Consider the following 13,921-nt stretch of genomic DNA (forward strand, 5'->3'; position numbering starts at 1 on the left):
TCAGCTTGGACGATCTCCTGTCCCCCCTACCCAACTTGAACCATGGCCGCTTGATCTTTGTCTGTTCGTGTACTGTTTATTGATTGAAAGATTATTCCCTGGAGGGCTGGGGCGGGAGAGGCCCGCGTGCACGCGCCCGAGAGCCGTTAGGGTGGAACCCCCCCCCCCCCACGGGGCGGGCGGAGCAAATACAGTTGGACGCTAGTTGGTGGAGCCCCCGTGGGAAACGACTAAGCGCGAGGAGCGTGCGCGCTCACGTTGCGGCGACGGCAGCGGCGAGCGGCGTCAGATCTTGAAGCGGGGGCCGAGGTCTTCTGGCGGGCGGCAGTGTTGGAGACGAGAGCGTGGTTAGCCGGTATTGCTTCTGTCCCAGGAACCTGACGGAGAGTGAGGGAACGAGGGTCGCTTTCGGGGGCTGCTGCCTTCCACGTACGCGTCGTCGTGAGCAGCCCGGACTCTCCTGCAACCCCTCCCGCTCCCTTTTCCGCACGCCTCGAGGCAGCGGTGGCAACCGACACAGCGTCTCACCTTTCCCCACCCCTTCCCCTTGTCCCCCGGCCAGAGAGGGCCCGCTCTGCGCCCCACCACCATCCGTCCACCCACTACTCCGCCGCCATGTCGGCGCAGGCCCACATGCGCACGATGCTGGACCAGTTGATGGGCACCTCCCGGGACGGAGATACTACTCGTCAACGAATCAAATTCAGTGATGACAAAGTATGCAAAAGTCACCTTCTGAATTGTTGCCCCCATGATGTCCTGTCTAAAACTAGAAGGGATCTTGGAAAATGTCTGAAAGTCCATGACCTGGCTTTAAGAGCAGATTATGAAATTGCATCCAAAGAACAAGATTTTTTCTTTGAACTCGATGCTATGGATCATCTGCAGTCATTCATTGCAAATTGTGATCGAAGAACAGAAGTGGCTAAGAAAAGATTAGCAGAAACTCAGGAAGAGATCAGTGCTGAAGTTGCAGCAAAGGCAGAACATGTTCATGAGTTAAATGAAGAAATCGGTAAATTGTTGGCTAAAGTGGAACAGCTAGGAGCTGAAGGGAATGTGGAGGAATCCCAGAAAGTAATGGATGAAGTAGAGAAAGCACGGGCAAAGAAAAGAGAAGCAGAGGCAGTTTATTGGGAATCTATGCCAGCTTCCAGTTTCCAGCAGCAGAAACTTCGAATCTGTGAAGTTTGCTCTGCCTACTTAGGTCTTCATGATAATGACAGACGACTGGCTGATCATTTTGGGGGTAAACTGCACATGAGATTTATTGAAATAAGAGAGAAGCTTGAAGAATTAAAGAGAGTTGTAGCTGAGAAGCAGGAGAAAAGAAACCAGGAATGCCTGAAAAGAGAAGAAAGGGAGAGAGAAGAAAGGGAGAAGCTGAGGAGGTCTCGATCACATAGCAAGAATCCTAAAAGATCCAGGTCCAGAGAGCATCGCAGACATAGGTCTCGCTCCATGTCACGGGAATGGAAAAGGAGAACTCTATCCAAATCCCGGGAGAAACGGCATCGCCACAGGTCCCGCTCCAGCAGCCGTGGTCGCAGCCGCAGCCACCAGAGAAGTGGGCACAGTTCTAGAGACAGGAGCAGAGAGCGATCCAGGAGGAGATCCTCAAAAGAGAGATTCAGAGAACAAGACTTAGCATCACGTGACAGAGACAGGAATTCAAGAGACAGATCACCTCGTGACAGACATCGAAAACATAAGAAGCGGTCCTATGAGAGCGCTAATGGCAGATCAGAAGACAGGGGGGAGCTCTGAAGAGCGTGAAGCAGGAGAGATATAATTAGCTGTGTACATATCCTCAATCCTTAAGCTTCCTCTGGAGTTACATACTATTGTTTAGTTTACAGCTGTTCAGGGTGACACAGTGAGCAGTTCCAGACACTGATTCAGCTAGTCTAGGTGTATAACATCTAACTTGATCTGAACTTGTTTTCTTTGATGAAACCTAAAACTACATCCATAGTTTCTGGTGAACTTGTAATACACTTCTGAAAGTACAGTTTTATACAATAAGATGCTGATGTCTTTATTCTTTCTAGTAGGAGTGATAGTGAATGAATTGTGTTACTTGCCTTGGGATTTTTTGAACACTTGTAAAATGCTGTCTTCCTTTCTCGTCCAAAAAACAGCAACTTTGGGAATTTCTTTTTAATCCTTCTTCCTTTGACTCTGTATCCCCTGATACCTCTACCCTCTAATTGTAAGAGAAAGGGGTGCAGGGAAGCAATATAACTTCTGTTCTAAGGTTCTATTCCCATTATTAATTACTAGCTGATTACAGTTCAGAACACTTATACTGGAATGTGTGCTGGAGAAATTTAAAATACTGGGAGTTTTGTTTGTCTAACGGTGCCTATTTTAGAGTGGGAAGTTGAACAGCTGTTGCATTACATGCTTTGCTTTTTTATTGAAATTTTGAAATCAAACATGTCTTGATTTTTCTGTTCTATTGAATAGCTACGTTCAGGATGTTTTGCGATGGGGGGTGGGGGCGGGGACTCTTTCATAAGCACTTCTTGTTTTATTTTGTGTGTGTGGAGTATAAAGATTACACCCTTATTGTAAAAAATAATAAAATGAAAATCACCACCACCATCATTAAACTGTAACTTGTCTAGTTAAAAAAAAAAAAGATTATTCCATGTTTTTAAGATTTTGAAGACAGTTGAGGAAAAGTTATCAAAAATACAGGAGCTAAGGCTGGTTTTCAGATGCATGGACCCCATTAGTGCCATATTTGATGGAGGAAGGGCCAGGAGGTCTTCTGCTGTGTGACAAGCAGCAAGTGTCCAGTGCTGAGCTAGAAGCAGAACACGAGAAGTAGGTAACAGGTGTCTTCATAAACCACTGGAGACACCCCTGTGCAGACAGGTCCTTGTGGTGCTGCATCCTTCATCTGTTACTTTCCAGGGCACAATGTGACGTGAAGGAGGGAGTGGTATTTTCAGGTAAATATAGGAGAATCATATTTTACAGTAAAGGCAGCAACAGCAAAGGCAGAGAGGCCTGAAGCCACAATGTGTATTTGTGGGCCTTTGAGACAGTGCCACATGGCTCAGATACAGGCCACAGGATGGGAGGGGTTGAGCCAGTGCAGTGGATCTAATTTTTTGAGTCTGGAAAGCTGAGCACTTTGGGCTTTATCCTGCTGGTAACATGGAGTCACGGAAATGCAGTTAACACTAATTAGCCAGCGTTTGTCGAGGCTGCCACCTCCACCATTCAGACTGTCTTACGGTAGAGCCTCCTTGTATACGACCTTGACTATAATTTTGTGAAATTATATATATATATTTCATATATAACTGCATATTCTATATATTAATACACATTTAGGCTTCTAGCTGCTGGTGTCATTCCTGCGTGCCCATATAAACTCTTGTTTAAAAAAACTGCACATCTCACTCCCCTGACTGTAATGCTCTGTCTGAATATGGGCAAGGACCTTTCATGGTATAATAAAGCCAAATAACCTCTAACACTGAGGAATGATCGAAAAGAAGAAAACAAAACTTTTTTCTGTCACAACATAAGAGACAACTTAGATGTCTATAGTCACCCTAACGTACCGGTTATTTTTCTTATTCAATATACTTATATTTGTAGGAAAATCAAGCAATTTAGAGATACTTCAGTCATATTTTGGAAGGACGGGAATTTTTATTCAGCCACCTTATGATTTTATTTTTTTGCCTAAATGAATATAAATTGAAGCAGAAAGCAGTCAGTAGTCTTGCTTAAATTTTATATTTCCTAGAAGAGAAAAAGTGAATTTTAAAGTCATTCACAGTACAGAATACTAAATATTTTAACTGGGACATTTTCTATAGTACTGAAAGATAACTTTAAACAAGAAACGTCCCTGCTTTATTAAAGAAGTAACATTCTAGACCAAGAGACTTGTAGCCACATTTATTGGTTTAGATAATCTTCATATAGGAACTTCAACCTAAGTGACCTCCATTATAAGTTTTTCTATTTTCATATATATACACACACACACACTCATACAAGTGTGTTTATATAGTGACAATTGAGGGAAAGTTTTGTATGGCTAAAATCTAAGGAATGTACAACTTACGTCAGGGTAAATCAATATCTTTGACAAATATATGGATTTGATGGAATTTTACTCACTTAATAATTTAATCACCATATTGTATATTAGGAATTTATAGATGTTCAAATTATATTTAAGTAGATGAAAATCCATAATGTAGATCAGTCATTAAAAGTTGATTTGGACAGAGGGAAGGGATGTGGGAACGGATGTATATGTATGACTGATTCACTTTGTTATAAAGCAGAAACTAATAAAAAAAATAAAATAAAATAAAAAAATAAAATAAAAAGTTGATTTGGACAATTATTTTTTATAGCAAACTTCTAGGTCAACTGTTTTGCATCATAGCCACATGTTAAGTATATTAAAGGCCAGAATTGTTTAACTTATAAGTTTGAACTTAACGTCTTCAATATCCTAATTCTACCGCAGTCCTCATCGACGGGAAAGCAGCCACATCAATGCTGGCAGCCAGGGTCAGGCCAGGTTTAGGAAGCAGGTGTGTACAAAGGTCTTGCTGTCCAGCCTTGTGGCACAGACTCCAAGTCCTCACAAGTTCTTCCTGTTCTCTTTGCTGTGTGCTCCAATCAGCTTAATGATCCATTGTCCAGAATATCACATAGATGGAGGGAGAAAGAGGGCCACAAGAAGCGGGGGCATAAGACAGCAGAGCTGTGGCTGAAAACTCAGGTTATGGAAAAAAAAATTCAAGCAAATGTGAGAAATGTGTTTAGACTCTGGAAAACAGCAAGAGCAACAAACCAAATGCATTAATAGTATTGTCAGTAATAAATAAATTTAATTATAACCCCAAGACATCAATAAACTGTTAAGTTCTGGGAGAGAAGTTTATAAATCTTAGAAATAAATCCATCAAGAGCGGTCTTAGACAAATGATTGTGTTATGGTGTTGTTACTTCATTTAGACAGAATATTCATTCTTGTGATAGTTCATTTGAGAAACATCATTCACTTTTGTGATAGTCTATTTGAAAACGATATTAGGAAAGTTGTTATATATTTATATTACTGCCTTGAGATTGTGACTCTACCAAGAAAGAGCAGCGCCTTTATCCTCAGGTTGACACGAGTCTCCTTTGCTGAGAGATTGGTCGTCTCTTGTGAGTGTAGCTCCCAGCTTTGAGAGGAAAGCCAGTAGAGTAATGATGATCTGGAGACACCACCCAGGCCTTGGAATGACCTTGGCCATCAGTTGTGACCACAGTCCTGAGCAGGTTACTGTCACACTTTCCTCTTTTCATCAGGCCTGCTGCTGGGACCCTGTGCATACATTCTGAACATTTATAAATTTGGGGCATAACAAATTTTAACTTTATTAAGAAAAAATATGGACGCATACCCAACTCTTTTGACAACTTATATTTTAACCTGTTGGTTTTTTATTTTCTGTAGTCAAAACTTGAAACTTAAAGTGGATAAGATTGCACTGGGGTTTTCATTTGTTTTGTATTAGCAGTGACATTGTACTATGAAGGCATGGATAATTTAGCCAGAATTGGTTGCTCAAGGCAACTAAGCTGTTGGGTGCGTCCAACCTCTGATGCTGTGGCTGGGGAGTAATACACCCCTTGGTATAAAACTGGTCAGTCTGTCAGGCACAGAACCCCAGGCCGAGTGGCCCATGGCATTGGCCACAGTGTCAATTACTGTGTCCTCATGTGATTTAAGATCAAGTCCCCCCTGCATCTTAATTCCCATAACACATAGTTGGTGTGGGACTTAATGGCACTTTCACGTGTCCACCTTGAACTTCCCCTGTTCATTTTCACCACTAACATCTAAGATCCCCTGAGGATGTAGCTTAGCATCTTCCACGAGGTATAGATGCTCCAACAGTGATTACTGGAATAGGATTAATGGATGAGCAGATGGATAACATGATACTTCTATTTTCATGACTGTGTTGTTCATTGAAAACGTCATTTGTACAATATTACTTTGACTTTTAATTTCAAAAATATAATTGTTTAAATTTAGATACTTAGGACATTACCCATAATTTCTGGCAGGAAAAATTCATGAGGTAATAGAAACCTAGTTAATCTGAATTATAAGAAGAAATTCATTTACACAACTTTATTTGAGGACCATAATTTCCCAAGATAAATTGGCCAAAAGAAGAGCCATAAAAGGGTTCCTTGCACTTTAAATTCTAAGCAAAGATGTTGATAAAACATACGTGTTTTTCATTTCCCAGATCCATTAAATGATGGGATCCCAGCTTAGAGAGCCAAAAGAATACCCAAGAGTTCTGAACATTTCCATACTGGTGAAAGGAAATGACAGAAGAACTTTGACCTTAGCAGTGAATGTTCCAAATGCATCATTCATGGTGTAGGAATTTTAGATTAAATAAATCTTCCTACTACTATCTTTTAGGACATGAAATCTTAACTAATTATTTAAGGAATGTGAACTGATAAAATGTCAGCTTCATGTAAACTCAGGAACAAATTTCGAAGATAATTTTCTACTGGATGATCACATTACCACGAGAGTGAAATGATGTACACGGAAACTTGGATGCAAGTTAAGTTTAAACCTTTTTTTGCCAGTTAGGTAAATCCATTCCCTTGTGTGTAACCTTGCTGGGATCATTAGGGGTTTTTGTGATCATCCGCATTTTCTTGGACAGAGGATGATTTCTCAAGATTGCTAGTGACCAACTTTACAGAACCCCTAATATTTTCACATTCTGCATCCCATCTTCATTTCCAGGCTTCTGTGCAGACCAAAGATGCCCCATATGCCAGGATTACTGCTAATCACTGGGAACACCTTATCTTGTTAACACTCCCCAGTAATTATGATGTGTTTCTTTTTATTTAATTAAATTAGATTAATTAATTAATTAATTTTTATTTATTTTTGGCTGTGTTGGGTCTTTGTTGCTGCACGTGGGCTTTCTCTAGTTGCGGCGAGCAGGGGCTACTCTTTGTTGCGGTGCACAGGCTTCTCATTGCAGTGGCTTCTCTTGTTGCAGAGCACGGTCTCTAGGTGCATGGGCTTCAGTAGTTGTGGTACGTGGGCTCAGTAGTTGTGACTCGCGGGCTCTGTAGTTGTGCTCATGGGCTCTAAAGCACAGGCTCAGTAGTTGTGGTGCACGGGCTTAGTTGCCCCACGGTATGTGGGATCTTCTCGGACCAGGGCTCCAGCCCATGTCCCCTGCATTGGCAGGCAGATTCCTAACCACTGAGCCACCAGGGAAGTCCCAAAGATGTTTCCTTATGTGCCCATTTTTCAGATGAGAAAGCTGAGACCCTAGGTTAAGGTTAAGACCTGGTGGCCTCCCCTGGTTATCACATAAGGCAATGAACTTGGAAATGAGCAAAGGGTTTCACAATAAGAACTGATTAGCCCACTTATAAATAAACTCAGACTGGAAGTCATTGGAGGAGCTAGACAAATGAAGTGCCACCTCCCTATACATCATACACTTTCTGGAAAGCCGCCCACCAACAGACTTGAAGGAGAAGGATATTCTAGATGGCTTTCCTGATTAGAACATGGAGTCAAGTGGGCTAAGGATTTTATGAACGTAGGACTGCATCCTCAATCTTTTAAATCCTGGTTAGGTTGGCAGAAGAGGGAGGACTTCCATACAACTTCAAAACTCTGGGGATACACCCCTATTTTCAGTTTTGAATCAATGAAGTTGATTGTAGAATCAGTCCTCCGATGAGAAAACTGCTCTCACCTTTTGAGAAATTGTTTGATTCCCGGTAGCATCCTCTCTGACAGCATTTGCTAAGGTGCCCTCTATTGCACTCTGGTTCCCTGAGAAGCTCTACAAAAAGGGCTGCAAGATCAGCTCTGAGCACTCCTGGTTTGATGAAACCCATTTAACTCTGTTGAACCCAGAGCTTCTCAGTCCCTCCTGACAACAGATGCTTTTGTCTCTGTAGCGCCATGAGCACCCCATGAAGATACACTTTAGGAAAAGCTCTTCCATGGAAGGAACAGAACACCATCTTAAATTCTGTTCGTGCCCTTAAACAAAAGACACTTACCCAACATTATTTCACTCAAACACAGTGACCTGAAGTTCGGGGACTGAGGTCCTCGTTTTCTTCTGGCTGTAGGTAGGAGGATGTCATCAGTTCCTATTGGCTGCCCTCAGGTCCTAGCCATGTGGTCCCCTTACAATGTGGCAGCCAACATTTTCAAAGCCAGCAGGAGAATCTGTCTTTTGTCCACTACAAGGAGGTCTTAGATTAGGGGGAACCTCACTCTGCCGTCACTTTCACAGAACCCACCCACACTCACAGGAAAGGGATTACATAAGATGTGATACCCAGGTGGTGGGGCTCTTGGGGGCGTGTGAGAATTCTGCCTACCAGAGTCTGCGAGTGGGTGCTTACTGTCAGAGCACCCTTAAGATCATAGCTGTGCCATAATCAAGGAATCAGGGTGGAGGTGACTAAGGACAAATAGACCAGCTGCTCCCAAAGCTCCAAGTAGGACTACTCAACCCTCCATGCCTGATGAAAGGCAGAAGAAAACTGATGTCTTTAGGAATTTTGTCAGTTGAGTAAGCAAATAGAAAAAGACATTACAATTCTGTTTTGGCCTACGTTCCTTTAGCTACACATGCAGAATAAAGAAAAAATAAAAGCATTCAAATTATCTAAAACAGGAAAATGGTATTTAATTATTTTGCAGTCAATGGTCAGGTAAAAACAAGTTGTATATATTTATCAACACCATCTGACTCACATTTATTTATTTATTTATTTATTGCGGTACACAATTGTCCTCTCATTGTTGTGACCTCTCCCGTTGCGGAGCACAGGCTCTGGACGCGCAGGCTCAGCAGCCATGGCTCACGGGCCTAGCTGCTCTGCGGCATGTGGGATCTTCTCGGACCAGGGCACGAACCCGTGTCCCCTGCATCGGCAGGCGGACTCTCAACCACTGTGCCACCAGGGAAGCCCTCACATTTATTTTTAATACATTTCTCAAAAGCTCAAAACAAATTATTTTAGAAATTAATTTATATATGAAATAAATGTTTACTTATCAAACCACAGACTAATAACCAGGTGTTAGTAAAATACCAACGGTTGCCTAGGATGCTAAGTAACAGTTTTTAATACATTTAATTTTTTTAATTAGGGTTTGCCCAAACCATGAGTATGGTGTTAGCCTGTGTTTTCATGACTGAATTTTCCATAACCATTCCATTATTCTAATTTGATTTTGCATCTTCTTGCCAAGAAATTAATTCACTTTAGCCCACACAAATATGGCTATAACCATAACATCCAAATCCTATGATGATAGGGAGTATTTTTTCTTTCTTTTCTTAAGCCATGTTTTTCTACAGTTGTATATGTACAGTGAGGTGGTGAGACACACACCCACACACACACACAGACACACACACACACGATCATTTTCTAGTAAGAAAGCAAGTGACTATTGTTTTTTTTGTACTTAAAAGAATCCAGGGCAACTGCCCCCATGTATTAGTGTAAAAGCAATGCCCCATGAGTTGTCCTTTCAAAGCCTCAATCTTAAATAACACAACGTCAGTTTGGTTTGTGTTATTTACTCTTGTTCTTCCGAAATTCCTCATAAGAACTCTTAAAATAGGTCCAAATATTCCGAAGCAAGTATATTACAGTTAAGCATTTTTTTTTCTTTAAAAATGGAGGAATGGAAATAAAGCGTGGACTTTTTTGCTCAAGGTCACCCATTTCAATGGTCAGTTTGGGAAGGAAACATTTTTCCCAATGGTAGGCTTTCACTCCTAACTAAAAGTAGTTTCTCCTCTTGTTGCAAGGTATTTGCCAGAAAAAAAAAAAAATCTGAATTCTTGATGTTCGCTCTCAGGGACTAAGAATTTAAGGGCATGATAGTGAGAGAATAAACCAAATAAATGGATCTTCTCATTTGAGATGTAAGTTTATAGAGTGCCCACAAATCACAGCCTCTATAATAAAAAAGATTACCAGTGACAGCACTGATTTTCTTATTCTCTTGGGATTTCTACAGTGTTATAAAAAGGAATGCCTAAAAGTATGTGTAAGGAGGAAAGCCAGCTCCATTTTTATAGATATGCACATGCATATAATCTAACACACACAGGCACACACATCTTTTTTAAATATGAAAGCAGAGGAATATTTTGCTGCTTTTTCTGCACTTAGAAGAATGCAGGTTGATAGGTTGTTGAAAATATTGGTAAAGGCACCCATTTGAAAGCCCTTGAGATGTTCATCTCAATTCTCTCCCCCTTTGGAGCCAGAAGTGCTGCAAGTCACCCAAATGAGGAAGGAAGTTGCATCAGCCCCAGGCTTAACCTCAAAAAGCTTGCAGGTTTGGGAGACCCTTAGGCAAACAAGTGACACAGTAAAGATTTATAAACGTGGCCAAAGAGAGGACTGTGGCCACCTAGAGGAGGTCGGCTGAAATGCAAGCAGTTACTGAAATAGAACAGTGGGATTTTCTACTTAAAAATATTCACTCTTTTTGTTCCAATATTGCTTTCACATTTTAAAGAGCATTTCTATTTTATTTCATTGGGCCTTTAATGACTAATAATAGTAATGGAAATAAAACAAGAACATTCTTTAAAATCTCTAAATCAGCATCCCCTCTTCAAAGTAGCTAGCGTAGACTGTCATGTAGCCTTTGGATATCAAATCGGTTTACCTTCTATGAACCAGATTCAAGTGCGTGCACTGAATATTTATTTTGGGTTGGCCGACTACATTAAAAGTAAGATAGTGGATTCCAAAATGTGTTTGTTAAGTACTTTGAGATCATCTTGGGTAACCCTTCATTTGGCATTTGTTGCAGTGTGTTCTGCTATAGGCTGAATGCTTGTGTCCCCCCAAAATCCATGTGTTGAAAACCTAATGCCTAAGGTGATGGTAGTAGGAGGTGGAGCCTTTGGGAGGTGATTAGATCATGAGAATGGAGCCCCCATGAGTGGGATTGGTGTCCTTATAAAAGAGGCCCCAGGGAGCCAGTTAACCCCTTTCATCATGTGAGGATAAAAAGAGACATCCGTGACCCAGAAGAGGACCCTCACCCAACCATGCTGACACCCTGATCTTGGACTTCTAGCCTCCAGAATGGTGGGAAATAAATTCCTGTTGTTTATAAACCACTCAGTCTGTGCTATTTTGTTATAGCAGCCTGAACGGATTAAGATATGTTCAAAAGATTTGCCAAGGATTATACAGTAAGTTAGAAGGTGGCCTTGGGGCTGAGTGCTCCTTCTCCAAACCATCCTGTGACTCACAAACATCTCCAAACCCCATGGAAGATAATTTTAACTCCTTCATGTTCAAAGACCTGTATCAGCATGAAAATGCAGTGAAGCTAAAGAAACTGATTGTAAGAGGAATAAGATAAAGAATGCAGGTGATGCACATGCATATGTAGGCTAAACAGGCAGTTGCTACACTGGCTGATTGTATGATAGAAAATAACATTTTCTATCATACAATGTGGGATGTGGGATGACAGGTAAAATTGGCTTGATCATGCACATTTTATATTTATGAAACATTTATCTACAAATACTTAGTAGTTACATTCGGTCTCAAATATTCCAGCATGGACGCCATAAAATAACTGTAATCTTAGTTTGTGTGCAGGTGCATGCAAAGACAACTGTTTTGAGTGTCACTTCTAAATTAGCAAAATAACCACCATTTTTTAGAAAGAGAATTGTCTTTCAGTGACCACATAGTTTTTAATATTTTATTGAGTATGATTGGTATACCATATACTGCACATGTTTAACATTTGATAAGTTTTAACAAAAATGTACATCCATGCAATCATCAACACAAGATAATGAATGTGTCCATCAACTCAAAAGTTTCCTGTTTCCTTTTGTAACCCCTCCCTCATATACTTCCCTGCCCTCCCTAGTCTCAGGTAACCACTCATCATTTTGATTCTACATAGTTTTCACTTTTCATGATTTTATGTGAATGGAATTATACACTGTCATTCTTTTTTTGGGAGCTTCTTTCATGCAGCACAATTCTTTACAGATTCTTCTATGTTGAATATAACAACAGTTCAGTTCTTTTTATTATTGAGTAGTCTCTTATTTGGATATGATTTGCTTAGATATTTACCTGCTGATGGGTATATGCATTGTTTCCAGTTTTTGGCTATTGCAAATAAAGCTGTTGTGAACATTCATGTACAAGTATTTGTATGGACATATCCTTTCTTTGCTCTTGGGTAAATATCTAGCAGGGAAATGTCTAGGTCATATGGTAAGTGTATGTTTAAGCTTTTAGCAAAGTGTCAAATAGTTCTCAAAGCAATTGTATCATTTTACATTCCTACTAGCAGGATATGAGAGTTCCTGTTGCTCTGCAAGCTCACCAACATTTGATATTGTCAGGTTCAAGGTTTCTTTTGTTCTGTTTCATGTTAGCCATTCTAATAAGTGTGTGGTGGTTTCTTGTGGTTTTAATTTACTTTTATTCTTTTTTTTGAATTTTATTTTATTTTTTATACAGCATGTTCTTATTAATTATCCACTTAATACATATTACTGTATATATGTCAATCCCAATCTCCCAATTCATCACACCACCACCACCCCACCCCACTTTCCCCCATTGGTGTCCATACATTTGTTCCCTATATCTGTGTTAATTTACTTTTATTCTTAAAAAAAAAAAAATGTTGAGTACCTTTACATATACTTTTTTGCCATCTGTATATCTTCTTTGGTGAAATGTCTCTCCATAACACTTGACAATGCTTATACTGTTTTTTTTTCTTTTATTGTTGAGTTTTAAGTTTTTAACTGTATAATGGATATGAGCCTGTTATCAGATAACTGGTTTGCAAATATTCTCTCCCACGTATGACTAGTCTTTCATCCTCTTAGCAGTCAGTGTCTCTCAAAAGTAGAGGTTTTTGATTTTGATTAACACAACTTATTTTTACCTCTTATGGCTGATGCTTTTGGCACTGTATCTAGGAAATCTTTGCTTAACCTAAGGTCACAGAAATATTCTCCTAGGTTTTATTCTATATGTTTTATGCTTTTAGATATTGTTCTATGATCCATTTAAGTTTATTATCATGGGTAGAGCAAGTTATTGATCAAAGTTCAGGTTTTCACATATGGATATCAAATTGTTCCAGCACCATTTGATGAAACGACTGCTTTTACCACTAAATTGCCTTTGTACCTTTTTTGAAAAATCAATAAGCCATTTGCATGTGGGTCTATTTCTGGGCTTTTCATTCCACTCCTTTGCTCAATCTTTCAATCTTAATGCCACAGCATTTTGATTATTGTACCTTTATAATGAATCTTGAAGTCAGGTTGTGTAAGTTCTCCAACAATGTCCTTTCTTTGCAAAATGCTTTTGCTATTCTATTGATAGATACTTTGTATTTATATGTGAATTTTAGGATTAGCTTTTCAAATTTTATTTTTTTAAGAGGCCTTCTGGAATTGTGACTAAGACTGCATTGATTCTATAGATCATTTAGAAGATTAAGTTTCCTTTAAGTGTACAAGTCATGCACATATTTTATGAGACTTACTCCTAAGTATTTCATATTTTTGATAGCATTGTAAATGGCATTCTTTTAATTTATGATTCCTCATTGCTAGTACATAGAAACAGACTTAATATTTTATATTGATCTTATATTCTTCAGCTTTAAAAAAAAGTATGCAGGCTTTAACCTTTAAGATGTTGCTTGTATGTTTTTAATAAATGTCCTTTGTCAGATTTAGGAAATTTATTTCTATCCTAGTTGATTGAGAGTTTCTATAAGGAGTGGGTTTGGGCATCTTATCAAATGACGTTTCTGTATCTATTGAGA

At 39.7% G+C, this 13,921-nt stretch overlaps 2 protein-coding genes across 2 annotated transcripts in view; both read left to right on the plus strand.

The window, feature by feature from the left end:
* The window catches only part of SEMA5A (semaphorin 5A), a gene marked incomplete at both ends in the record, with an annotated part of 314,646 nt that overhangs the window by 273,422 nt on the left and 27,303 nt on the right, over positions 1–13,921 (plus strand). The window lies entirely within an intron of this gene.
* Positions 616–1,792, plus strand: LOC307052242 (putative RNA-binding protein Luc7-like 2; the record flags this gene model as incomplete). Its single annotated transcript, XM_079703073.1, is given in 2 exon segments — positions 616–1,755; positions 1,757–1,792. Coding segments are annotated over 2 exon segments (1,176 nt in total).

The sequence above is a fragment of the Hyperoodon ampullatus genome, assembly GCF_949752795.1.
Source record: "Hyperoodon ampullatus genome assembly, chromosome: 4".
Lineage (NCBI taxonomy): Eukaryota > Metazoa > Chordata > Mammalia > Artiodactyla > Ziphiidae > Hyperoodon > Hyperoodon ampullatus.